The sequence below is a fragment of the Panthera tigris genome, chromosome E3, assembly GCF_018350195.1.
Source record: "Panthera tigris isolate Pti1 chromosome E3, P.tigris_Pti1_mat1.1, whole genome shotgun sequence".
Taxonomy (NCBI): Eukaryota; Metazoa; Chordata; class Mammalia; order Carnivora; family Felidae; genus Panthera; species Panthera tigris.
Window position 1 is genome coordinate 34,221,240 of NC_056675.1, and position 27,268 is coordinate 34,248,507.

General features: G+C 55.1%; 1 protein-coding gene across 4 annotated transcripts; it reads right to left on the minus strand.

Moving 5' to 3' along the window:
• Positions 1 to 5,625: 5,625 nt before the first annotated feature.
• Positions 5,626 to 25,911, minus strand: METTL22 (methyltransferase 22, Kin17 lysine). 4 transcript variants are annotated; one of them, XM_042971782.1, is made up of 11 exons: positions 25,835 to 25,911; positions 22,837 to 23,002; positions 19,860 to 20,213; positions 14,455 to 14,495; positions 14,221 to 14,365; positions 11,501 to 11,572; positions 10,113 to 10,166; positions 9,324 to 9,404; positions 9,009 to 9,111; positions 6,990 to 7,158; positions 5,626 to 5,733 (listed from the first exon to the last, which is right to left on the minus strand). In XM_042971782.1, the coding sequence occupies exons 2-11, from the start codon at positions 22,940 to 22,942 to the stop codon at positions 5,698 to 5,700; spliced, it is 1,161 nt and encodes a 386-aa protein (XP_042827716.1). In that variant the 5' UTR covers positions 22,943 to 23,002; positions 25,835 to 25,911; the 3' UTR covers positions 5,626 to 5,697. The 4 variants fall into 4 exon arrangements, with proteins under 4 accessions (XP_042827716.1, XP_042827715.1, XP_042827717.1 ...); XM_042971781.1 differs by lacking the exon at positions 25,835 to 25,911 and adding an exon at positions 24,183 to 24,660; XM_042971784.1 differs by lacking the exons at positions 5,626 to 5,733; positions 6,990 to 7,158; positions 25,835 to 25,911 and adding exons at positions 7,168 to 7,889; positions 24,183 to 24,661.
• Between the last annotated feature and the right edge of the window lie 1,357 nt (positions 25,912 to 27,268).

Consider the following 27,268-nt stretch of genomic DNA (forward strand, 5'->3'; position numbering starts at 1 on the left):
GTTACTTAGGGTCCCCCAAGAGTCGCTGGGGACCCATGCTTTGGAGCAGCTGCCAGTGGCTTAAGGGGACTGATGACTGTCCTGAATTCCTTTGCCCAGGGGTGGGGGGTTGGGGGGTGGATAATAGGTTCCTGCTGTCAATTCACGAGGCTGGGGCGCCACCTCGTGGCAAGGGTCCTCCACGGAGCCGGCCCTGAGGTGAAGCGCCCCACGGGGCCAACGTCCTCAAACCTTGCAACCCCCAGGAGAAAATGACCCCTAGGCCCCTTCGGCGGACGGGAAGCCAAGAGCACGCTCGCCTCCTATATTCACCATTGGCTGCCCCGAGCAAGGACCCTGCAAACTGTGTTTCTGCTCAGTTCGTTCATTCACTCATCCGCTCATTCACTTGGCAGGGCGGGCTCATTCCTCAGGATTTACCTCCCATCTTGGGCCCCCTCCCCTGCCCCTGGTGGATGCTCCCCTGGCCCCAGGATGGCTTTACTTTTCTTCACAGCCCTTATCAACCCTGTCCAGGTTATAACGCCGAAACCCCTAAAACATAATTCTTTTGAAACCGATAGCACGTGTCAGTCTTACGTGATTCGCCAATGAGGGACAATGCAGGATGACAACGCTGGTTCCAAAGGGAATCCGAGACACAGGGCTGTGTTCCCTCCCCAGGGAAAAGCGACAAGCTGAACTCGCCATAGTAGACACAGACTTGGTTTGTGTCCTGCGGGGCAAGACCACTGTCCCCCTGGGGGTTATCTTCCTGCTGGACAGAAGAGAAGCCATCATGTGGCTTCAGGTTTACAGAACTGCAAAATGCTTGCGCTCAGACCAGTCGGGTACATGAACGCGCTTTTGCAAATGCTGCAGCGTGCAGCCCCCTTCTGGCCTTACTTCTGGTTTTTGGATCACTGTTCTTCCCAAGATGTGATGCATGCTATGTATTTATTTGTACTTTTTGCCTGTTGTCTCATCTAGCATTGGACTCCGGGAGGGCACGGATGTGAGATGTCTTGCTCCCTGCCGCTTCCCAGGCAGCCTGGTCAACATCCAGCATGGGGAAAGTGGTGGACAAATATCTGCAGAATGGCCAGGTGTGTTAGGCTGGGGGATGATCCAGTCCTGTCCCCATGGAGCTCACCATCTATGAGGGAGGCATGCAGGGAAACAGACAGTTATCACACCAAGTTTTAAAAGGGTCATATTGTAGAAGGCTCAGGGGCTGTGTACACCTGGGGAAGGGTTTCGGGAAGAAGAAACTAAGGAGAGGGACTGGGTGAGAGGAGTTTCAGAGGGTGGGGGCTGCTAAGAGCATGGTGCATTCTGGGAGGAGGAGGGAATTCAATATGGCGGACAGGATGGGGCTGGAAAGGTAGGCGGAGACTAGACCTTGAGGGTCTGGTGGGCTTTGCAAAGGGGTTTGGGTTTTATGCAGTGATCTCTCATGGCAGTTCCAGCACAGCCTTAGCACCCACGACTGGTATCCGGCCTGAGAAGCAAGTCTCCAAATTCACAAGGATGTAGATGTTCACAGCAGGAAGATTTTCCATTACATTTAAATGCTGAAGCATAAATATTTTTCAGAAGTCTCATCATCTGCTCACTATGCCCTTCTGGTCAATCTGCCCTTGGTGGAGGGGGCAGGGGTGGGTCTTCAGAAGCCGCAGTCATCCAAGTCAGAATGCTGGGTGTCACCCCCAGCCCTTCTTCTTCCTGTACCCACACCTTCCTTTCATCCCATCACTTTTTTTCCCATCAATCAGGAAATCACATGACTGAAGGCCAGACCGGGCTGATGAGAAGGAGGGTCTGTGTGGCGACCAAGTGCAGGGCTGTGAGCTTTTCATCACCGAGGCCAGAGTCTGTGCCGGCAGCCCTGCCCCCTCACTTCCCATGTGACACGGCCCTTGGTGGCTTCAACAGAGGGCTGAAAGGCACAAAACCACCAGACCGATACCAGTCTGTCGGGAGAGAGCTGTGACATCCCTTAAGAGGTCACGGATTTAAAGGCCACCAGCTGGCTGCCCCACGCTGCCGGGCAGCATCGCTAGCCCACGTCGTGAGAGCAGATCCCCGCTGATACCTGCTTCGGGACGCTGCACTGAGCTGCCACATGAGAAACAGCACAACCTGGAAGGTCTCTGTGGTTCGAGCCGGGATCCAGGGCTGCAAGTCCCGCTGCTTCCAGTGTCTGTGCCGCAGCTGTCTGCTGGGCACGTGTACTGGCCACCTGGCGGAGGTGGGTTCCAACTGGCAGTTACTCCCAAGCCGCCTAGGTGTCAACCTAACTGAGTTAGCTTTCTGGGAGGACGCAGGCAGGAAGCGCCGTGCGCCCGGAAGCGCCATCCCCCTGGAAGGACCACGCACACAGCTGTTCTGCCCCTGCACTCGCGGGTGGGCACAGACGGCTGCGAGAGCTGAAAGCCAAGGTGTATGTAGGTCACCTTGACACACGGACGGCGAGACGGGTCTCCTACTGACGTTTCACATCAGCATCACTGCCCGCCAACTTACGGCTCCCTGAGTCTAGGCCACCCCGCGTGCAGGGGTCTCACTGCAAACAGGATTCTTTTTACTCTGTATGCAGAATTGGTCTCTGAGGTCGCTTCCCCAGGAAGCACGTCTCCCCCTGCTGGCAACCCACGGCATGTCTTGTTGGACGTGGGGTCAGCAGTGCGGAGGATGGCTTGCCTGTTCCTCTGAGGGCCTTCCAGGTCCCCAAGGTGACCCTCGTGTGTAACGCAGAGCCCGGATTTAAGGCAGTCCTGTTCCACGTGACTTTTCATATTTGCTCTTTGCCCAGCTACTGCCTCAGGATACAGGAACAAAGAGGGTCCTCTCTGTACCAGAGAGAGGTACAGACTGCTCACAAAGATTTCTCTAGCAGGTGGTGATGCCAGGCCACAGTGTACAAGCTGAAAATGCTCCCAAACCAAACAATTGTATTGCATCTACTGAAGACTCCCCTGGTATATCTTACGTGGATTATCTAATACAATTTTCACAGTAACTCTGTAAAGACAGGAGTCTTACCATTTCACAGATGAGGAAACTGAGGTTCAGAGAGGCTAGGCCACTCATCCAAGGTTGTCTGGCTGGTCTGGGGGGCAGAGCCAGGATCAGAACCTGGGCCTGCCCAGCCTGAGTTTGTGCTCCTAACCAGGAACGGCGCGTCCCAGCCCCACTCCCCACAGTGGTGGCTGGACCAGCAGTACCAGGGTCACCTGGTGGCTCGCTAAGGTCCAGGAGGACTGGAGTCAGAATCTGCATGTTGGCAAAATCCCGGGTGACTTGTGTACACAGTAGTTTGAGAACCGAGGGGGCCACGTTTGTTGGTTTTAGCAAATCCTTTCCGTGCAGGCTTGACCAACCAAGTCCCCACCCTGGGGCCGTATATTCTCTGGAAACGTTAGAATGTGCAAAATAAATAGATAAGTAAACAAACAGACAACTCCAAAGGTCTATCTAGATTACTTCCCTAGCAGAACATCTCGATGTTTTCATGATTCTGAAATATTGCTGCCAAACAAGCTCTTAGAGGTTCAAGCAAAGCTATAAAAACAGGGTGAGAAGGGTGAATTTTGACTCTGAGAAGTGAAAATCTGACGATGCTTTGAATTATAGCCGATCAAGATTAATTCCAGGCCCCACTTAGAGGAAGATTTCAGGCGGAGTGCTTTCTCGCCCTAATGTGCCAGGTGAAAGGAGCGATGACTCTATTGCTTGGTGCCGCTTACATTTATGGGCTTGTCCCCACAAGGGCTGGGAAAACGTCAGTTAGGGCTGACACGGGGCCAGCTGGGGGCTCGGTCCCGTGGGGCTCTGTTTTGAGGACTCATTATTCACGTATCCTGTTGTGATTCGCGACTCTGTTTAATTACGGCAATTTTATCGGGGAGGGTTTTGTGTCAGAACCTCGGGAAATGGGAAGAGTCAAAGGCTATGCATCTTGAACCGCTCACCGCACACAAAGCACCAGGGTCTTGTCAAGGAGCAGAATCCGCGTCAGGCCTGGGGCTGGGGCTGCTGCCACCGGTGGCCGGGGAAACCTGCCGCGGGAAAGCGTGGAGACTGTGGGCTCCGAGCCCGACGCTGCCATTTGGCAGCTCTGTGATGTCGGGAAGGTGGCTTAACTGCTCTGAACTCCAGACTTCTCATGTCAAGTGGGGATCACTCCTGCCCTCTAGGGTCTTTGTAAGGCTTAGAGACGATGCATGTGAATCTCCTTCCCACTCCCAGAGGGGAGGGTGAGACTCATTCATTGCACGTTCAGCTGAGATCCGTCTTTTTTTCCTAAACAAGCTAACATTCTCCCTGATCCAGATCTCTGACCCTCAGCGCTGCTGCCCTGGGGGCCGTCCTGTGCATTACAGGATGTTAGCAGCATCCCTGACTGGTAGCACCCACCTCCCGGAGTTGTGACCACCAAAACCTTTGCAAACACTGCCAAGGGCCCCTGGAGGTAACAATGTCTGCAACTGTGAAACCCTCTCCCCAGCCACAGTTCCTATTAATTGTTCATTCAACGGTTTGTGTTGAGTACCTACTTTGGGCCAGACTGTGTGCCAGAAATATGTGGATATTTAAGCCAGACCGGGCTCTGACCTGTGGACTTTTTGTTTAGAGCCGATGTCTTCTCAACTGTTCGGTGGATGTAACCAGACTACTAATGTCACGTCCCGGCTGGGAGGATGAGGTGAGTTAATCTGGTGTCCGAATGGAGCCGGAGAGATGCCAGGAGCAATCTGGGCTGTGGGGCAGGCAGGGAGGCGCACATGCTGGGCCCGGGGTCCAGGCCTCCAGGAGCAGCAATATGGGAACGGGATGTGCAGGGAGGGCCCAGGCAGCAGGAAGTGGGACCAGACCGGAAGGAGGAGGAGGGGGAGATGGTGGGAAAGGTTGTCAAGCAACAGGAAGGGGTGGAGACAGGAGGGCCAAAGAGAAAAACAAAAAAATCAGACGGAGATGTGCTCCTGTGATAGAAGCCGAGCAGGGAGCCCCAGGGCAGGAGGGGAAGGAGCCGGGCTGTGGGAGGGAAGGCTGTGGTGCAGATCATGGCACGGACCCCGGGGCAGCCACACAGGGTGGGGAAGAGCGGCTCTTTCTGTTCCGGGCTCCCATGATTTTGGTTACAAAGAGTTAAAACAGAAAATAAAGGTCACTTGGCCAGCTCCTGCAGCCCCCTCTGAATGGGGCTCCCCAGAGGGACAGGAACGGATCACAGGCAGCCTTGGAAGGAAATGAGGCTGCTTTGCCTCAGTCTGCGTGGTGTTATTGCCGCCGGTGTGGCGTGGACATTAAACACATCTGTGAGCAGGTGACAGGGGGGCACTAAATGCCCCTGGCCGGGCCCTGGGTCCCCTGCCCCCCAGGAGCCCTCCAAGTAGTCCACTCAAGTGGAATCAAGGTGCGAATGTTGATTCCAAGCCAGCTCGCAGCTCTCGACACGGCCCTGGAGTGCGCGTGATGAGCTGGCTGCACGGAAAACACGGGCAACGACACGACTTCCAGCCCAGAGCAAGAACGCTCTCCGGCTGCTGCTGGGAGGCAGCAATGGCCCCCAGAAAACAGTCTTGAGGCCTGTAACGTACACGCGCCACATTTTTAAAACGATAAAATCTCAAGCACATCACTTTGTGAGCTTTTGATTTTATTAGAGATGTACTCTAAGAACAGTCGAGAAGCCGTGCTTGGGGATGCGGTGGGTCACATCACCGGTTCCACAAAGATCTTCCAGAGCTCCTGCAGCAAACAGAGAAAGCGGGGGTTCCTGAGGGGCACGAAGGAGACCTCGCGACGTCAGAGAGGCAAGTGATTCACCACGGAGGACAGCACACAGCACACGAGCTGCCCCAAGGGTGGGGAGCGCCTCCTGATTCTGTCGCTCTGCCTCGCCACGGGAGAGCGAGGAGCTGGACGGACGAGAGGACGTCACACATCAAGATGGGCCAGAAGAGGGTCAGCCAGCCACCGCTTTCCCGTTTGGGGAGCTCTTAAGTGCCATGCCCCGTGGCCGCCGACTTTCCGGGCCGTGTGCCTCTCCTACCGCGAGCAGGTGGAGAAGGTGCAAACACACACCAGCTCCCGGTGGAAACCCGACGTCCTCGCGGGCAGAGGACGGTTGGCCGTCTGTGGGGGGCGGCCCGGAGGCAGCGGAGCCAGAAACACAAGGTGGCTCCTCGCGTGCGGCAACCACACGGATTCAGCGCCGTGCTTGCTGGGCGGGCTCCCTGTTGGCCCTCCTCCCCCCTGTCCTCCTCAGAACTCCACCTGGTCTCCACGCACCCGGAGAAGGGGCACCCACAGCCAACAGGCAAGGAGAACAAAAGACATTAGTCCCAGACCTTTGGACTGCAGCTCCCAGTTACGTAAGTGATTATTATCAAGGGTAATTTTGACTTCTCAGATTTCCTCCATGGGGGGGTTTAAAGCTGTAACGGGAAGCGGCCGGGCCCCAGCTCCGTGGCTGCCTGGCGGGGTGACTTACCTGGTCTCGGCATCAACTGAGGCCGGGGAGGAAGGAGCTCGGCCCGGTACCCGACCCGTGTACCGCTACTGGGAGGCTTCCTCAGAGGCCTAGTCTGATGGACCCAGCGGGCCTGGTCGGAAGGGCCACTGGCCATTAGACAAGCCTGCCCAGTCCGGGAGGCCAGCCCATGTCCATGGAGAAGGTGTGGCCTCCAGCACTGGGGCTCCTGCATCGACAACCCCACCACGTGCCCCCCCCGGCGGACTTCCTGCACCCCAGCCGCCTCCTGTGCTTGGCCCACTTCCTCCGCAGCAGGAACTGCCCGCAGGGAAAGAGCGCCCTGTAAGTCCAGGGCGACAGACGGCCCGCGAGCCCACGTGCAGACACGGTGGCCCCTCAGGATGGGGAGACCCCACCGCCGTCTTTGGTGCCAGCCGCCCCTCTGCCCCGGCAGCACCGGGGTGCGGCGCCCGCGTGTGGGGGCCCTGGGTCCGTGGTGTCGCGCACGGCAGTGACAGCCCGCACCTACCAGTTGCTGGATGCGCTCGTAAACCAGGAGCTGCGGGAAGGAGGCCTCCACCCGTTCCACCGCGAAGCGCAGCCGGCCGTCAGCCAGCCCCTCCAGCCGCCGCAGCCAGGAGCGGAAGTGGTCGTACGCCTCGCATGTGACGTCCAGGTGTCTGAGCGTGAAGTTCAGCCTGCAAACAGGCAGGCGACACACACACACCTCGCCCTCCCGCCGCCTCCCCGACCGCACTCCCCACCGGTGGATCTTCACCGCACGCCTACTGGTGCTGAGCACTGGGCGCGCTTCCTTCCCGAATCTGCAGGGGAGCCCGGGAGGTGGTTCCACTTCACAGACGTGGGAACCGGGGCTCAGGAAAGTTGAGTCAGGTGCCTGAGATACCACCGCCCGACAGACGGGCCCCGCCCTGGACTTCAAAGTGGTGCAGGAGGCGGACGCAGAACACCGCCTGCCGGCTTCCCCACTTCCCCAGCACAGAATCTGCGCGTGGGGTGCCCACGGCTGCATATGTGACCAAAGGACGAAGGGCAGGGGCCTCAGAGCAGTGGGCGCCGAAGGCCGCCGGGAGGGGGTGGGCCAGGGCGACTTCAAATGGGTCCTTCCAGAGCCCTCCCAGCCCAGCTGCTCGGCCATTTCTCCACCCCAACCTGCAACACGTTTCGACCTGAAACTCAAATTCTTTGCCTCTTTCCCTTTGCTTCCCCACATCTTTTACTAAGAAGAATTTCCAACAGTGTGATGGACGGCCCCACTTGCACCACCACCAGCTCACAGCCGCCGAGGCCCCTCGCACACCCAGAATAGATTATTAAATAGTTAAGGCCAGCCAGCACAGCATTTCTCCCGCGAAGATGGACACAAGCATCTCAAAAACATAAAGCCTCTTCTGTTTCTTTGTTTCACCTAAAACAAATTTAATGATAATTCTTTATCATTCCAACATTCAGTTGGGGTTCAACTTTTCCTGACGGTCTCGCGTTCTCCCTGGGTGGTCTATAAAACCAGTCTCCAAATGAGATCCACATGCTGTCAGTGGTCACGTGTGCCTCAAAGGGGCTCCTGGACATTTTAGGTATGAACGATATGCCCAGATGGATGGTGTGGACACAGCCATGGTCATTTCCATAGGGCGGATTTCTAGATGCCGGACTGCTGGCTCACTAAGTACGTTTGGTTTCACGGCTTTTTTTTTTTTTTTAAGATTTTATTTTTAGGCAATCTCTGCACCCAACATGGAGCTCGAACTCACAGCCCTGAGATCAAGAGTGGCAGGCTCTACTGACTGAGCCAGCCAGGCACCCAGGTTTTATGGCTTTTGCTACATATCCTGAATTGCCTTCAGAAAAGTTGTGGGCTAGGGTTCCCTGGGTGGCTCAGCTGGTTGCGTGTCCAACTTCGGCTCAGGTCATGATCTCACGGTTCGTGAGTTCAAGCCCCACATCGGGCTGGCGGCTGTCAGCACGGAGCCTGCTTCCGACCCTCTGTCCCTCGCTCTCTGCCCCTCGCCCGCTTGCGCTCTCTCAAAAATAAATACACATTAAAAAAAAAAAAAAGGACAAGTTATGGTCTACAACATGATCGGAGAAAACCGTGTGAAAGGTGTCTGCTTCTACCATGAAATGCCATTCCCTCAGCGGGAGCCCCAGGGCTTCCGGGTGGAGGGGTCTGTCTGCACCAGGGGAGGACAGACGGACAGAGGCCTGGGGTGCTGAGGAGACAGATGGCGTCCCGGAGGGGACGTTCAGAGAGACAGGCCCTGGACAGCGTGGTGGCCACGCGTCCATGGTGCAGCTACGTTCAAGGGCTCGTCTGCTTGCAGACCAGCGTGACAGGCTCCCTGGCGCCCCTCAGCCTTCCTCTCCACCGGCAGGGCGGGGGCGGCCGCAGGTACACACAGGGCTGGGGGATGACACAAGGTCACGTGTGGGAGGGCAGCACGGGCTGGCACACAGCAGGGGCTCCGTGCGTGCGCGTCGGGCCGGCGCGGACAGGAGCGCACTCCAAGGGGGGCGCGGAGCTCACCGCTTCTCCACAGACAGAATGGCCGTGCAGGCGTTCTGCAGCTTGTGAGCGAGGCGGGACAGGGTTTCAAACAGAGCGTCGGTTAGGTCATCGTCGTAAAACACTGCGGGGAAGGAAACAGGCATGAGGGGAAAACCCACCACCACGGGCAGATCTGCCCCTGGGAGGACCCCCGGCACCGCACCGAGTCCCTAGAAACGTGCCCCCGCGATGGTGCTCAGGCTGGAAACCGCAGGCGGGCACGGCGGGCGCCTGGGGGCTGGGAGGGCTCCGCGGAGGAGGGGCGGGGGCACCGCTGCGACCAGGACGCCTCACCTTCAGCCGCAAGCAGGATGGTGGTGTGGCTGTACAGGTCAGAGACATCCTCCTGCGACCAGCTGAAGGGGACCTCCGGGTCTGTGGAAGAGGAGAGGCCACTCTGTGCACGGCCCTTCCCCCGTGGGCCAGCTGGGAACGGCGGGCACCAGCAGGCAGGGCTGCACCCAGCAACGGCACGTGTGGCTGCCAGGGGTCTGCCTCCCCACCGAGGGGCGGGCACTGCTGCCCCGTGAACTGCTGTGCGGCCCTGAAGAGGGTGCTTCCCCTCCCAGGGCATCACACTGGAGTGGGCGTTACTAGACATGCCCTCAAGGGCGGCTGGGGAGCTCTGGGGCTATGGGCAGACCCTCGACACGCAATGACTCTCCCACCTGACACCTGACGGGAAAGGACACTTTACACACAGCAGGCAGTTCACACAAGCATGTAGGTCCGACACAGACTGGGTGATCAATTCAGAAAACTCCCCCACCGGGGGGCCCTGTCCTTAGGACAGGACAGAGTGCTATGTGCGAGGCTGCTTCCCAGCCCTGGGCAGGTGCTCAGCCCTGAGCGCCAGGCCTCACCTGTAGCTCAGGGGCCACTGTGCCTACTGTACGGGGACGCTCCCAGTCTGAGTGACAGAGCGGGTGGAAGGTGCCAGGAGCTGACACTCATCAGCTGACGGAGAGAAGTGGCCGTGGGCCGAGGGGCTGTGGCACAGCCGGGAGCCTGCAGCTCAGCCCAGGCCACAGGGAGCTAGGCCAAGGGGCTGTGAGTCCGCTGGGACGGGGGTGGGGGGCGCACCTGTGCACAGGTCGTCGCGGAGCCAGTCCAGTTCTTTGACCTTAACCACACCGCCTGCAAGAGCAAAACGAGGCAGAACGTCCAAACTCTAGTAACAGTCGGGGAAGAAGATAAGCCTTCCCATTCTACGCCGAAATCCCTCCATCCAGCACGGATCCCTTGGCCAAAATCCCTTGGCCAGCACGGAGCGCCAAGCATCAGGTCTGGCACCGGACATGGGGAATACAAAGGTGTATGAGACGTGTCCCTGTCCTCGGGGACCGGCAGCCCAGGAGAGACTGGCGGGTGGGCACACACCGACAAGGCAGGGGTCAGGGCACTGTGATGAGGACAAGCCGAGCAGAGGAGGAGAGAGGAGCTCAGGTTCAGGCGGGGGTGTCAGGGAAGGCTCCAAAGAAGGTGAGTCACACCTGCCCCTCCCATGCCACCCTTGCTGACTAGGCATTCGACAAACAATGTGACGGGGATCAGGCAGGCCCTGTGGCCCAGCAGGGTGTCACCCAGTCACACACAGGTCAAAATGCAGTGGTTCAAGGCGAAGCCAGGCTCTGGTAGGGAGCTGGGACCTCGTCTGGAGGTCTGAGCATGATTAGGGGCAGCAGCACGAAGGGCCAGGGGGGGAGCCTCAGACAGGCTAGGGTGACCAGAACAGAGGGAGCCCTGTGAGGCAGGCGTCGCAGACGGCAGGGCCAGACCCCAGCGAGATCCGGGACAAGCAGAGGGGTCCGGTGTGCACTCAGACAGCAGTGGAAGACCTGGAGGGCCTGAGGCCCGTGGGCTGGAGCGGCCGGACAGTGGGAGAGCGCCCCCGGCTGCTCGGGAAGGGTCTGCACATACAGTCAGGGGAGGGTGGCCGCTGCTTCCGTCGCATGAACTGGATTCTGTGGGTTGGGGGGAGGGGTGGGGGGAGGAGGACGACAGTCTGGGCAGAGGGAGGAACTTACGACGTGAGTGCTCTGCTTGCCAGTGAGGCAGTCAGTGGAAAAGGGAGGGGGAGCAGGCAGGGGCCAGCCCACGAGGGCTGGGAGGCAGAGGGGCTCAGACTTCACCCTTGAAGCTTTTTCAGAGGGGACTTAAGGGGTCAGGCTTCCATCGTCACTCTAGATGCTTCCCGGAGGACACCTTGGGCGGGCCACACAAGGAGCTGGGAGACCAGGTGGGGGCCACTGCGATGTCCAGGAGGGAGCAAGCTGAAGCGGGACATGGCAGGGGATGCGGGGAGGAGGACAGGGCGCGAGGACGGAGTCATCAGACGTGAAGCTCTGGGAAGCCAGGGCGGTGCCCAGAAGGGCAGTGGCCAGACCCCATCTCCCAGTGTCACAGTACAAGGTGCTTGTCCCACCTGCCAGAGAACCCTCCCCCCAGCTGGAAGACCCACCGGGCCTCACCTCCAGCGGCAGTCAGGTGGCCGTTGAGGGCAATATTTCGCTGGCACATGGCCAGGAGATCTGCGCCGACATCTGGAACAACAGAACGGCAGGCCATAAGACCCCAGCCGTCACCACACTGTCATCCCCCCGTTTCTGCCTGGAGAGAGCTGGGACGACAGCATGACTGCAGAGAGGCACAAGACGAAGAGGAGAGCGTCTCCCGCGTGCGCACTGCCACGGTTCAGTGTGCTCCCCTTGAGGCTCTTCTCGATGACCTTTCCCTTAGGGAAGAGTTGACGGTGCTGGTGGGGATGGACTCTGTGCGCGCTCCAGAGGGAAGGGGTGAGGGCTCGCAGTGCGGTTAGCGCGTGTGACACAGACGCAGGTGTTTGGATGTGACGAATCGAGACGCACAGCGGGTTCCAACGAGCCATGGGTGCCCTCCCGTGCATGACTCGCCGTCACGGCCGTCGTGCGTCCCGAGCCTCCCACTGCTCTGACCAGGCGGTGTCTCTCACCATTTCAGCACAACCCAGGCACACTCAGTGCATCCATCCCTGATGGGCACGAGGTGTGGGCATTTTACCAAAACTTACCAAAACCCCTAACATGCGTCAGGAGAACGCACGTGTGGAAGGCACCGAAGGCCATTTGGAGACGCCTGCCTGGCCTACGGCTCTGGACGCCCAGACTCTGTCCCATCACTCACTGTGGACTCAAGGAACGCGCAGAGCCTGGTTGTGGGTGGGGGAAGTGCCCTGCTCAGCACAGGGACACATCTGTCCCTTTCCCTGGGCCACTGGCTCGAGGGACTACTGCACACACCAGTCCAGCGGCTTGTCAGTGTTTAGGGCAGTTCTTGTCCAAATAGATCTCGTGTGGGATTCTGACACAGAAAATGGGACAGAAGAGAGCAGCTCTGGCCGAGGGGGCATGGTGGTAGACCAGAGGCCTGGGGCTGGCCCCCAATTATCCCTCTGCCAGCTGCTGAGGGAGCTCTCACAACTCTGCTCCGTGGAAAACTCTGTTCCATGAACCACCGGCGCCCTCCCCGCGCCCCACATGACAGTAGCTGTGTGTATGACCTGGGGCCAGCCACCCGACCTTAGCCTTAGTCTGCCCACCTGGACAGACTGGTGCCCGGCTCCCTGGCGAATGCCCGGGCTCACTGTGAAGGTACAAGCAGGTGCAGAAGCACGCGAGAGGCCGTGAAAACTGCAGCGTGCTGTCTAGAGGCAAGCTCTCTTCTCTGTGCCAGGAAACCTCCCTCTCAGGGGTAAGACAGCTTGGTCACGTCCTGCATTTGGGCACCAGGCACAGGGCAGAGCACCCGCGGGTGGCATTATGGCCTGACTCTGAGAAGCGCTCGCTGGCAACCAACACGACCCAGTGATGGAGCAAAGGCGGGGACTGTCCCGCAGACTCCCGGCAGTGGCTGATACAGAGTATCTGCCAGGCGTGCCCCGTCCCAGGCGACCCCCAACCTTCCTTTCCTGTCTCAGAAGCAAAAGATGGGCACCGTGAGCAGGTGGCCGGGCGTCAACGAGATGCAGACCACAGCAGCAGATGCCCCTTCCCGCCTAGCAGACGTGGAAGATGTCAGCCACAGCGACACTAGCTGATGAGCTACTGCCCTCTTACGAGCTGGTTCCCACTCTCTGAAAGGGTGTGTGGGCCAGCGGGGAGCCGAGAGCGCTGCTCCCGCATCGAGCTGCCGGCGTCATCGCCGAACTATGGTTAAGTAAGACATCATCACTGCGGGGAGGGGAGTGAGGGCTACACGGCATTTGCTGTAATATTTTCGCAGTTTCCACGCCGGTATAGTATTATTGCAAGATAAAACACTGAAAGAGAAATCCCTTGGCAATGTGTAGCAAAAGCTTATAAGGGGTCACGCCTGCTTCTAGGAGTCCAGCCTGAGGACTATGAGACAACGGGGCACAAACATGCTCACCACGGTGCAACGGACAACTGTGAAAAACACAAACAAACAAAAAAGACCAAAACGCATGGCAACCACCAAAATGCCCAGAGATAAATATTACCTGGTCATTAAAAGTCATATTTATAAATAATTTCTAATGAGTTTGGAAAATGCTCTTGGAAAAACATTTTTCAACACTTTTGGCAACACACAGCACAGAATACACAGTCTGATCTCAGCTACTGTCTGGGAGTAGGTACGTTCCAAACAAACAAACAAACAAACAAACCACAAGGGAAAAAACTGTGTAATGATCGATCGCAAAGCTCCCTGCAGACAGCAACTTCATCTGTTCTATTCGCTCCTGGATCTCCTGCATCTAAGACCCTGTCTGGCATATTGCCGGCCAGAGCTCCATAAATTGCACACTGTTGAATGGATCTGGGGTTGGTAACAAAATGAGTAAATTGTATCTGCTGCCCTAGAAAGCTTCCACAACACGTAGGCAAGATTTCTATAACTGAGAAAAAAACGATAAACCTGTTTTCAAGCCTTATAAAAACCATGCTCCTCGCGGTTTTCTGAGATGTCTGCTCTTTCCCAGGGTGATGGGGTGTGAGAGGAGCTTTCAGGGGGGTAGCTGGTGCCTCCTGGAGTGAGGGGTCCTGCACTGTGGGTGTGGCCGGAGAAAGCAGCAGAACGGGATGGCAAAATCAACAGCGGCCAAGGCCCAATTCCCAGCGGCTCCTCCCTTTCTGATAGCACGCTCCCTGCGAAGAGACGACGTCCCCACAGCCCGAGGTGGCGGGCTTACCTGTACAATATACCGTGCGTGCCACGGTGGCTGCGATGATGCTGGCCAGCCCCGTGCCCGCCCCGAGCTCCAGCACGGTGCGGCCCTGGAAGAGGTCCCGCTGAAAGAGGATGTAGTCTGCCAGGAGCAGGGCGCCCCGCCACACCTGGAGGAGACACGGACCAGGAATGACAGGTGACGTGAGGCTCCGGGGAGACCCCACAGGGCCACAGGAAGTGGATGGGGCCTACCCACCTGCTTGCCAACATCCTCCAGGGGGGTGGCCATGGTGTGCTCTGGACAGGATGGAGACCAAAAGAGAAAGGGCCACTGTGAAAATGCAGACGGACAGAACACAGACAGACGAGGCGCATGGCATCTGCAAACACGGCCAGATGGGCCCTGAAGTCGGGTGTTCCAGAGAGCGGCAGAAACACAGGCCACGCAGCAGTCGGGGTGGAAGCGGGTGGGTGAGCATCACTCACAGTGCAGGCCCTGAGGCTGCTCAGAAAACGGGGTGTCTCGGACCCACAGCCTGAAGACTAGGGTCACCGTGGGTCGTGGGCCCACCTCGTCAAACACGCACACGGCACTTCATGATGCTCGATAACTGCATGTTACGTTACAACATACTCCTGTTGTCCTGATCAACTGTAAGCTGGTAGGAGTCACAACGCATTCCAAGTATTTTCTTTTTTCTCTTTTTTAAATTTTTTCTAACATTTATTTATTTTTGAGACAGAGAGAGAGCATGAACAGGGGAGGGTCAGAGAAAGAGGGAGACACAGAATCTGAAACAGGCTCCAGGCTCCGAGCTGTCAGCACAGAGCCCGACGCGGGGCTCGAACCCACGGACCGCGAGATCATGCCCTGAGCCAAAGTCGGCCGCTTAACCGACTGAGCCACCCAGGCGCCCCACTAATTTTTAAATTTTTAAAAATTTATTTATTTTTCAGGGGGAGAGAGAGAGAGAGAGAGAGAGCGAGCGAGCACGAGCGGGGGAGGGGCAGAGAGAGAGGGAGACACAAAATCTGAAACAGGCTCCAGGCTCAGAGCTGTCAGCACAGAGCCCGACGCGGGGCTCGAACCCACGGACCGCGAGATCATGCCCTGAGCCGAAGTCGGCCGCTTAACCGACTGGGCCACCCAGGCGCCCCATTAATTTTTAAATTTTTAAAAATTTATTTATTTTTCAGGGGGAGAGAGAGAGAGAGAGAGAGAGCGAGCACGAGCGGGGGAGGGGCAGAGAGAGAGGGAGACACAGAATCTGAAACAGGCTCCAGGCTCTGAGCTGTCAGCACAGAGCCCGACGTGGGGCTCAAACTCATGGACCGCGAGATCATGCCCTGAGCCGAAGTCGGCCGCTTAACCGACTGAGCCACCCAGGTGCCCCTCCAAGTATTTTCTTACACTTACAACCACACCAGAAGTCAACAACGTAACTTGGAGCTTATATCCTTTCTTAGCTGAACTATGATAAGAAGTCTTCTCAAGCGCAAACTATATTCAGCTAAAGTCGGTGGAGGTATGGGGGCGAGGGGGAGAGAACAGAAATATGAGACCAAAGGGCAAAAGGAAAATGGCAAATACCCTTGCTGTTAATCAGAGCTGGCTGTCGTATTTCTTAAAATTTTTTTTTCAGGTTTATTCATTTTTCAGAGACAGAGAGATAGAGTGTGAGTGGGGGAGGGGCAGAGAGAGAGGGAGACACAGAATCCGAAGCAGCCTCAGGCTCTGAGCTGTCAGCACAGAGCCCGACTCCCAGATGGCAAGATCATGACTTGAGCTGAAGCTGGACGCTTAACCAACTGAGCCACCCAGGTGCCCCGCGGCTGCCATATTTCTAAGCAAGATGGTGACAGCCACCAGAGGAAAATGCACACGGCACGCGCGCAGGGGGGCATGCACACAGTGGGGCAGCTCCGTGTGACCGCCAGCCTTGCACAGATCAGACCACACACTCACAACAGGAGCAGGGACTGAGGCCCACGGGGATGTGTCCCCACGCGCCCTCCGTGAGGGTCTGCCCGAGGAAGCGAGGGGGTCCCCGCGCTCTGAGTGCCGGCATCTCAGGGAGTCCCGTGAAAGCCGAGAGCCGTGCATACGAGCGGGGTCCAGAACAGAAGGCAACCTCTCTCGTGCTCAATCAAAGCGGCAGCCACCTGTCCCCGGGCCAGGGGAGAGACCGGTCGTGTGAGCTCCTCCCGAGAATCGGGGCCGCTGCTCTGTGGGCTTCTCCACGGTAAATCTGACCCAAGATTTTTGCCTGACATGCAGACTTAAAATCTGATCCCTGAACGCATGACTGATGCGCTGCCTGGTGGCACCTTGGCTGGACAGGATACTGGTGGTTCGGGAGAGGCCACGTCTAGCCCCGACACGCACCCTTCAGGACTTCAGGCCACCAAAGCCCAACACGTACCCACCCACCAACAACAGAGTCCTTTCACTGAACACTGACTGGACAGATGCCCCCTGAGCCAGGCCAGGGGCCACCGAGGTTGTACCTGATCCTGACAACAGCCCTGTGAAGTAGCCATCACCACCCCACCTACAGACGAACACACGGAGGCCAATGCGCAGCACTGTGGTTGTAAAAGTTATGGAAAAAGCACCTTTTCTCCGAACCGGGCACCATGCCAAACGCTCTGAGGGCAATCTCTCATCTCACCCTCAAAACCACCAGGGGAATGGGCTTGAGTGCTATCTCACAGATGAGGAAAGGAGGCTGACAGAGGCGAAGCAGACGGCCTGAGGTCAGAGCTAGTAAGTGGCGGGCGTGCGGTTGGACCCAAAAGGGTGCCCAGGGATGGGGTGTAAAGAACAATGGGCAGGGGGACCCCTCTGGCAGGCTGAAGAACCTGGAACTGAGAGTGGCAGGGAAGAGGCTTCCCTGGGGTCCTGTTTCTGCAGCCCTGCTCCAGACCCTCGGTGTCGGCTGCCCCCAGCCTGCCCCCTCCCCAGTCTTCGCACCCCCACCATGCACCATCCCCTGGGTGCGGCCCGTCTTTCCTCCCATGGGCCTCCTCCCATGCTGAGCACTATGCCCATGAGAAACTGGGCTTAGCAGATGGGCTGAGACAAAGTTTCAGAGTCTCGTCTATGTCTCTGGACCTGTGGGAACCTCCCTCTCTCTCAGCCAGCCTCCCTCCCTGCACTCAGAGCAGACCCCAGGGACTAAAGCTAACGATGTGACCAGGCACTGTGCTAAGAGCTCTTTGCGAGCCATCTCCTCGTTCTTCACAACTAGAAGTGGTTACATCCATTTTACAGATGAGGAAATAGAGTTTGGAGAGATTAAGGGAACGTGGCCAAGGGAAGAGGCACAGGCATCAGAGGCTGACAGCCTGAGTTCCAGCCCTGCCTCTTCCTCTTCTCTTTGGGTCTCAGTTTATCTATAAAGCAGAGAAAATGGCCATAATTTACTGTGAACCTTGGGTCTGTGGATTCCTAGCAGGTCCATGGATAAAGTTTTTAAGTTTTTGACAATCCCTTGAAATGACCTGGAAACCATTCTCTTTCCGTATTTTTTAATCGGCTTCTCAGATGCGTCCACACCCTGAAAAAAATGACTTGGTTTATGGCTCGGAGGAAAAGGGTGGTCAGGAGACCGACATCAGCTTAGCATCTGCTCTGTACCAGGCCCCGTACAGACACTTACTGGGCATTATTTATTACATTATCATCAAAAGGCAGTATCCTGGACTCTGTTTTATAGGTGCAAAAACAGGCTCTGGGTGTGCAAGACACTTGTCAAAAAGATCACCGGGCTTGTGAGGGTGGTGGGGGGTCAAAGCCCAGCTCTGCCGGTTGCCAGATTCCAAGACCTGGTCCCTTACGTCACAGTTGGAACAAGAGGTTACTGCTGGAAGCTAATTTAATTGCCTTGCACTCCCCTCCCTCGGGGCAGGTAGGATTGAATGACGCTTGCTGAAAGGAAGGGACCCCGCCATGAGGTCCGTGAGATGCACTGGCCGGCAACCTGGCCATACACTGGCCCTTAGCTGTGGGACTTTGTTCTCAGTTTGCAAGATGGTAAATTCTCAGCATGTTAAACACACACACACGCCAGAGGCCGAACCCTCAGTATGAACAACCAAGTCGGCCACTCTCTGCTCAGGGAAGCCAATTAAGTGACGAGTGAGAGCAAAATGAGGCATCGTAGCATTCCCCCCAACCTCCCTGCCAACAGCTCCCCAGAACAGAACTTCCCAATGTTTGGATCAAGTGACATTGAGTAAGAACATAGGCTGTGGTGTAGACAGACCTAAGTGTGAATCGTCATCCTGCCACTGACTGGCTGTGTGACCTGGGGCAAGTTCCTCAACCTCTCTGAGCCTCAAATCTCACATCTGTGAAATGAGCATGCTCACCCCTGGAAAGGCTGTGAAGAATAGAGGTAATCCATGGAAAACATGGAGTAGGGTTCTGGTGTGAATTACACATCACCCCAACGGAACGGTCTAGAACAGTCGGCCTCGTACCAAGCAGACACTCAGCAACTATGAGTCGTATGGCTGCGCGGATGGAGAAGAGCTGCTCTGCTTCCGAGAGGGCCCTAACTGACCCTCCGGCCCCAACCTGCACCATTGCCAGGGGTTGTGGGACCCTGGATCTCAATGAACAGACTCAACTCAGAGTTCTTTTCCCCCAAAACAAGCAGTGTCGGGGTGGCAAGAGTCCTGGCTGTGGAGGTGGACGATGTGGATTCAGAACCTCCTCACTGCCCCCCAGCTGCATGGCCTCAGCTTGTCACCTCCTATGTGTACACTCCCCCTGACCCTCAGAGCAGGGCTGTCAAGACTCCTTTTTACGAAGTGATGCAGATAAAATGTCTAAACACAACAGGTGTTTAACATCAGTGGCTCACTTCCGGCCCCAGCTCCCTACTGCTCCTGGCGTTTCTAATGTGCCCGCTTCCAAGATCTGAAATCCTGGTGTCATCAAGCCCCTGTGCCCAGCGGTGACCACGTGATGCTGCCCTGCACGTCTGCCAGAACTCATTCCTTCCCTTCTCCTGCCATGTCACCGCCTCCCCTTTCCCAGCTGGCCTCTAGCTCCCAGGCCGTCTGATTAGCCCACAAGCCTCCTCCAGATTAATTCTGGTCCACCTCCTTCTCCCCCCTGCCATGCTCCAGCTCCAGCATCTCCCATGGCTCCCTGTTGCTGGCCAAGTTTTCCACAAACTCTACCCTGACCCGTGGCCCCAGCACACTGAGTTGTATCAGAACATCGACGCAAGAGGGGTAAAAGCAGGGCTCCCTGGAGGAGGCGATGGCTAAGCTGATACATATAACAACTAGCAATGTGTTAAGAAAGCAAAGGCTGGGGGCAGTCTCTCCAAGAGGCAGGTGGAGCACAGCAGAGGCCCGCAGCGAGAAAGCGCATAGAAGGGTGTGCGGTGCCTTGCGAGCTACGCCCAGTGGCCTGGACTGTACCCTGGGGGCAGTGGGGAGGGGACCTGTGTGTCCTGAACAGCTCCCCCTACTGGCAGCGGCACCACCTGCTCTCAGTTTCCGCGGAGCTGGCTCTGGTCCCTTGTCTGGTCCTACTGCACCCAGACTTGGGCCTGCACACAGAGCCCCCCCCACACGGCCCACGCCCTGGGCCGTGATCAGCACTGCGGTGCGACCCACAGCGCAAACCGGACCTGCATTTACCTATTCTGACGATATCCCGGGGGCTGCTCTCTCGTGCTCCATCTGCCAGTGGGTCCTCTTCCTCCTGCGTTAGAATCGTGGGATGTACCTTGTCTCTCGGAGGCCCTGCTGGCTCGGGGTCCGAAGCAGTCGGTGGTCTCCTCTCCACGTCCAAATCCCCGTCTTCGTCCAGCCGAGTTCCCAGCCCCACCTGGCTGGTGGCGTCACTGTGGCCGCTCCCCGGAGGGGGCCTGGCACTGCCCGGCCCGGATGGCGGCGTCTCCTCGGCAAGACGAGCGCCCCGACCATCACCCTCGGCCCCTGAGTCTGTCCGAGAGTCTCGGTTCCACAGAAGCTTGAACTGGGACAGGAAAACTGAAAGGCAAGACGAACACAAAAGGAGAGTGTCTCCAAGCTGTCTCCTCCTCCTTCCAGAAAATCTTATTTCCACCCAGAGTTTTAAACGCCAGATGGAGGCATCCTAATGCCCGCAGCAAAGGCCCGCTGGGCCCAGCCCAGATGCTGGGGCCACTGAGAGCAGCTACCACGTGATGAGCGTCTCCCGTGAAAACACTTAGCTCTCATTATCTTAGCCCTCCCTGTTGCTATGAGGATAGTGGCACCAGCTCCATTTTTCAGATGGGGAAACTGAGGCTTAGAGAAATTAAGTGGGTTGACAAGGCCCCACAGCTTTGGACATGGCTGAGGCAAGACTCAAACCCGGAGTCTGCTCATTCCTAAACTGCTACCCTTCACACTACACTGTTCCACCTCTTGAGATCTGGAGGATGGGGCGGGGGGGCTTGGGTGACTCTGCTGGTTAAGTGTCCGACTTTGGCTCAGGTCATCATCTCATGGTTTATGCGTTTGAGCCCCACGTCAGGCTCTGTGCTGACAGCTCGGAGCCTGGAGCCTGCTTCGGATTCTGTGTCTCCTTCTCTCTCTGCCCCTCCCCTGACTGTGCTCTGTCTCTCTCTCAAAAATAAATACACATTAAAAAAAAAAAAAAAAATCTGGAGGATGGGACAAGGACACCAAGTAGCCGTCCCCATCTGGTGGCTAGAGAGTTACTGGGACAAGTTTCAGTAAGAGCACAGGTTCCAGAGAGGGGGGCTGGAGGCAGGGGTGCACCCCAGGCTGTCTGACCCCAGGCCAGTCACCGATCTGAGTCCCAGGCTCCTGAGTTCAGGATCCACACGGGACACAAAGAAAGGGGAGCACTACAGAGGCACCTTGGTGGCTCAGTCAGATGAGCATCCGACTTCGGCTCAGGTCATGATCTTACAGTTAGTGAATTCAAGCCCCACGATGGGCTCTGTGCTGACAGCTTGGAGCTGGAGTCTGCTTCTGCTTCTGTGTCTCCCTCTCTCTCTGCCCCAATGCACTTGCATTCTGTTTCTGTCTCTCTCAAAAATAAATAAACATAAAAAAAAAAAAAGAAAGGGGAGCACTGCACCCAAGGACAGGCTAATACAGGGAAATCAAAGCCAGGGAGGGTGGTCAGGGAGGACCTGTGTGAGATGACATGTGGAGTCAGGGCTGGGAGGGAAGAACCTTCTGGGTAGAAAACCGGTGAGAGCCAAGGCACTGAGGGAGGAAGTGCACGCAGCGCATAAAAGATGGAAAGGAGCAGAGAAAGATCAGTGTGGACACACAGGCAAGGGCTGGGTCAGGCTGGGCCACAGGGGCCAGGCTAAAGAGTTGATTGTATTCTAAGAGCAAGAGGGAGTCACTGGAGGGTCTACATCAGGGCACTGACGTGATATGCATTTTCAAAAGATCCCCTTGGCTTCGGGGGAGAGGAGCAGGGGGAAGGTGTGCAGAGCAAAGCCAGGGAGCCCGGGTGGGAGGAGCCGGAGGCGAACAAGTGATGCAGGGGGCCGATGAAGGGGGCCAGAATGCCTGTGGTGGGGGCACCACTGGGAGCCCCAGCCTGTCTCCCTCCTGGACCACGGGCTCCCTGAGGGCAGGGCTTGGCTCATCCCCTGCTGCACTCCCAGCATCAAGTCCTGGTGCCTCTCCTCCTCCACAAAGTAGGTGCTCAGGAAAGCACAGTTTACTCTATGAAAGAGGGCGCTTAAGTGGAGTGAGGTCATGCACCCCAATGTTTATAGCAGTACTATCGACAACAGCCAAAGTATGGAAAAGAGCCCAAATGTCCATCAATGGATGAATGGATAAAGAAGATGTGGTACACGTACACACACACACACACACACACACACACACACACACACACACGTACAATGGAGTATTACTCGGCAATCAAAAAGAATGAAATCTTGCCATGTGCAACTACATGGATGGAATTGGAGGGTATTATGCTAAGTGAAATTAGTCCTCGAAAGACAAACATCATAAGACTTCACTCACATGAGGACTTTAAGAGACAAAACAGGTGAACATAAGGGAAGGGAAACAAAAATAATATAAAAACAGGGAGGGGGGCAAAACAGAAGAGACTCTTAAATATGGAGGATAAACAGAGGGTTACTGGAGGGGTTGTAGGAAGGGGGATGGGCTAAATGGGTAAGGGGCATTAAGGAATCTACTCCTGAAATCATTGTTGCACTATATGCTAACTAACTTGGAGATAAATTAAAAAAATAAAATTAAAAAAAAAAAAGTGGAGTGAGGTTGGGGTGCCTGGGTGGCTCAGTTGGTTGAGCGTCTTAACTCTTGATTTTAGCTCAGGTCATCTCAGTTTGTGGGATCTGGCCCTGTGTTGGGCTCTGTGCTTACAGTGTGGAGCCTGCTCGGGATTCTCTCTGCCCCTCCCCGGCTCACTCTCTCTCTCTCTCTTTCTCACTCACTCACTCACTCAATAAATAAACGCTTGGAAAAAAAAAAAAAAAAAAAAAAAAAAAAGAAGTGGAGTGAAAACAGCTGAACGATCCAATCTTCCCAATCTTCTCCCCAAAGAGAGGAGTAGGAGAAAACAGCAAACAAAACAGGGTCCACAGGGTGCTGGGCCCCTCCACACGCACCCGGGTCTTACCAGGCTGCCCCATGCCGTTCAGCCGCACCATGAGGTGTCTGTGGTTCGGGGTGTAGAGGTGGACGTCTGACAGCACAGTGTCACTTTTGAAGGTGACCTCGTCCATGGCCAGGGTGGGGGCCAGCTACCATGGCCGGGCTCCACGGGAATCATGGGACAGGAGCACCTGGAAGGCAAGATCAGGTCCTCACGATGGCAGGTCTCAAAGGGGAACAGTGTAAATACTTAAATAGCTTTGCATTACCCCAGGAGAAAATGCTTCCTTTTGTAATTCCCTTCATTTTTCCTAAAGGAGAAAGTCTCAGGGCCTTTGCAAGGGCCTTCGCGAGGGAAAAGAATCCAGCTAGAATTGTTTTATTTTGTTTGCACTGTGTTCGCACAGTAATCTTTTATTTATGGCAAGGGATCTGAATTTCCATGTATACTGATATCCTTCCCTTTTAATTTCCAACTCTTCTGTGAAAATTTTCAAACAGACTAGAAAGCTGAGGGCATAGCATGATAAACAGGCATATACCCGCTGCTTAGATCCAATGATCATCAACACCTTGTCATAGGAGGTCAAATGATCTACTGAGGTTTTTGCCCTCCTGAACTGAGAGTAAATTCTAGATATTTTACCTCTATATTCCTCTGGCATCTGTCTCCTAACACATGTTCTTACATTACCACAAGACCGTTAGCAGATCTAAGATGATTAATTCCTTTGTATCATTTAAAACTCCATCCATAGTCAACTATCCCCATTTCTCATGCAAACGTATTTCGTAGCTGGTTTTGCCTAAAACAGTATTGGATTTACAAAGTCAACTCAATTCGCGCTTTGCATTTATTTTCCCTTTACTTTTTTTATTCTAGAAGTTGACCCTAGCTGTCCAAATGCCCTTCGTTGCTTTGAAACTTTCTTTTTAAATTTAAAAAAGAAAAAAAAAGAGTAGATCCAAAGGAAAAGCAACCAAGGGGCGCTCACTATGCAGGTGATATGTAGATGGAGGAAATTATACAGGTTAACACAGCAACAACTGAAGTCTGGAAAACCACACCTGAGGCAAAGTGGCCAGAAGAGAAAGGCTCCCCCTCCAAACCAAGTGGTCCGCCTCATCAAAAAGCATCAAGCAGAACCATGTATACACCCCAGTCTCCCACCTCGTGGTGATGAGACTTGGGGGAAATTACGTCACCTATCTGGACCTGCTTCTCCAGCTATATTCTCACTATGCAGGGGTCCTGGGGCGTAAAGCACTGAGCATTGTCCGTGGTCCACAGCTGTTAGTTCCTTGTCCTGGGGGTGGTTTCAGGCCTTCGGCCCAAACCTGCCCATAACCCCCGACAGGACTGTTTCTTACCTGGCTTAGGTGTGTGCACTAGCTGTGTGTGTTAGGCATGTCATGAAACCTCTCAGGCCTCCATTTCCTCAACTGGAAAACAGGCTCTCCTTGCAATCTGAATGCACGTACTGTCACAATCTGAGCACGTGGAACAGAAGTTCCTCGGTTTAAGGACTTGATGTGGGGGAGCCGAAGTTTCACAAAAGTTTCCAAAAGTTGTTTCGTGAAAAAGCTGACACCTTGTTAAATTAGTCTCTATGCTGGCTCTTCCCACATGACAGTGTAAGCCAGGACAGAGCCAAGTGGGTTGTGAAGGGAGGCTGTGAAGCTAGTAAAATGATGATTTCATGATGCCAGTGGAAGTTATGGAGGAGACATGCCCCATCCTCAGGCAGAAGCACTCAGCCAATGAGGACTGGAAAAGTTCGGCTGGATCCCAAAAAAGGACCGAAAGTCTTAAAGGTAGATGTGGCTCTCCCAGCACTGAAAGATGTCCTGGGGGAGATTGAGGACTTCCACCTATAGTTTTGGAAGAAAAAAAAAAAAAGATCCCCTGTGACGATGCTGTGAAAAGTCAAACTTGAACCAAAGGATGCTGTTTCCTGCCATAGTGCCATTTTGTTGGAAAAATGACATGCCACAAAGGAGCGTAATATTACAATTACACATCAGCTTTTCTTAAAGACGGACCAAAATAATACTCATATTCTTAAATGCTAGTTGAATTTTCAGTTTTAAAAGCCGAATTACCCAGGCTTCCTGGAAATGTGCCTTACAACTGAGAACCAGGAAGTGGAACCCCTTTAAAGGGCTTCTTCTAGAATCAGTTATGGGGGAATAGATGTGTCTTGTACATACCTTGGGGCTTGTGTGAGGATTAAACAAGACGAGGATCAGTTTTAAGGTTTGGGTCAAATAAAGAAAAAGAGTAAGTATCAGTCATTATGGCAATAATCGTAATTCTTGACGAGCATGCTTGGAGATGGAGAAAGGCAACAAGTTTTTCCATTTGGGAACAGCTGACTCGGAATATCTGTCTGGGAATGCTACAAATGGATGTGCCTCGACCCGCTCTCCTCACTGGAGAGGAGGGAAAGGGCACCCACACTGCAGATGGGATCCCCTCCGACTTCCTTGGGGCTGCAGGTTCATCCCGCAGCACCTGCTGACAAGTGTGTCCTTGGCTCTTACAAGCTGTAGGGGCTAGACTAAGACGCCGTCATGCTTTCTACGGCGGTTCCCCAGTCAGGGTTACCCCCCAAAGCAGTTTGCTTTCTCTGACAGTAGGTGGCCAGGCGTGGGATAATACAGACCAGGGGTGAAGACGGGGAAGCTGGAGGGGCCACCGCCCAGAGTTGGGGTCAGGGGCCCCAGGGACCTCCTCCTCCCCCGGGGCTCTTTCCGTCCTGCCTACTCCATGAAACCCTTTCAAAACTCATAGTTCGGCCTCGCTCTCCCTTCTTAATCCGGAACCGAGGTGGCTGCTTGGGCCCGGGACAGAAACTCACATGACAAGAGAGCTCCTTCTCTCTACACCCTTGCTCGGAAGGGAACACTGAGACCAAGCGGACTTGGGCTTTAGGTTCATGGGAGCCCGGTCTCGAGGCCAGGCTCGCTGCCAGGAGGCTCCCTGCACTCCCCGCATCCGGCCGCCTCTCCCAGGAACTTACCCGCCGCGAGTACCAGGACGGAGTCCGGCTGAGCCTTCTCAACCCCGGGCTCAGGCGGCCGCCATAATAGGCGGCCTGCGCAGGCGCGGCCCCGCCTCCTCCGCGCGCGTCGGCCGGCGCCACGCCGTAACCACGCCCACCTGCTAGAGCTGCCCGGGCGAGGACTCTCGGGACCCTTCCTTAACAGGAAGCTGGTGGCCCTTGGTCCTTAGTACTTTGTCCCTTCTTCCATTCAGGAGGCCTGACACAGACCTGCCATGTTAGGCCATGAGGGTCCTACCTTAAGTTATGACCCAGTGGCAATCCTACATTGGGGTCACCTCCTCCAGGAAGTCTTCCCTGAATCCTCTTCCTCCAGCTCACGTTGACCAGAGTCTGCGCTCTCCCAGTCCGCTATACTCCGCCTATCAGAGCATCTGTGACTCTGGTTGTCAAGACCTGTTTACCTGTTTCCCTCACTAGTTTTGAGTGCCTTGGGGGCAGAAGCAGCTGCTGGTTCACATCTGCAACTAAACTTCTCCCTATCTGGAAAGGATAATAGAATAATGCTTGTAAAGCAGTTAGCATCATCCTTGGCATGCTGTGAGTACCCAAGAAATGACAATTATAAGGTTTTTTTGAGAAGCTTTTATTTTTTATTTTTAAAATTTTATTTATTTATTTATTTACTTCAAGTTTATTTGTATTTAGAGAGAGACAGCGTAAGCAGGGGAGGGGCGGGTGGGGGCGGGTGGAGAGAATCCCAAGCAGGATTCACACTGTCAGCACAGAGCCCTATGTGGGGCTCGATCCCACAAACCGTGTGATCATGATCTGAGCAGAAACCAAGAGTTGGACACTTAACTGATTGAGTCACCCAGGCACCCCTTTAAATTTTATTTTTATTTTTTTTCATAAGTGTACTCTTAAATCTCCACCTTGTATTTCCCCCATCCACCTCCCTCCCCTTTGGTAACCATCAGTTTGTTCTGCATAGTTGAGAGTCTATTTCTTGGTTTCTCCCTCTCTTTCCCTTTGCTCATTTGTTTTGTTTCTTAAATTTCACATGAGTGAGATCATACGGTGTTTGTCTTTCTCTGACCGACTTAATGCACTCAGCATTATACTCTCCAGCTCTAACTGTGTCATTGCAAATGACAAGATTTCAGTCTTTTTAAAAGGCTGAATAATATTCCATAGTGTGTGTGTGTCAGAATGTATGTTTATATAAATATATATATTTATCATATCACATCTTTATCCATTCGTCGATCAATGAACACTTGGGCTGCTTCCATTGTTTGGCTATTGTAGATAATACTGCAATAAATACAGGGGTACATGGATCCCTTTGGATTAGTATTTTTGTATCCTTTGGGTAAATGCCCAGTAGGGCAATTACTGGATCATGGGGTTGTTCTATTTTTAACTTTTTGAGGAACTTCATGCTGTTTT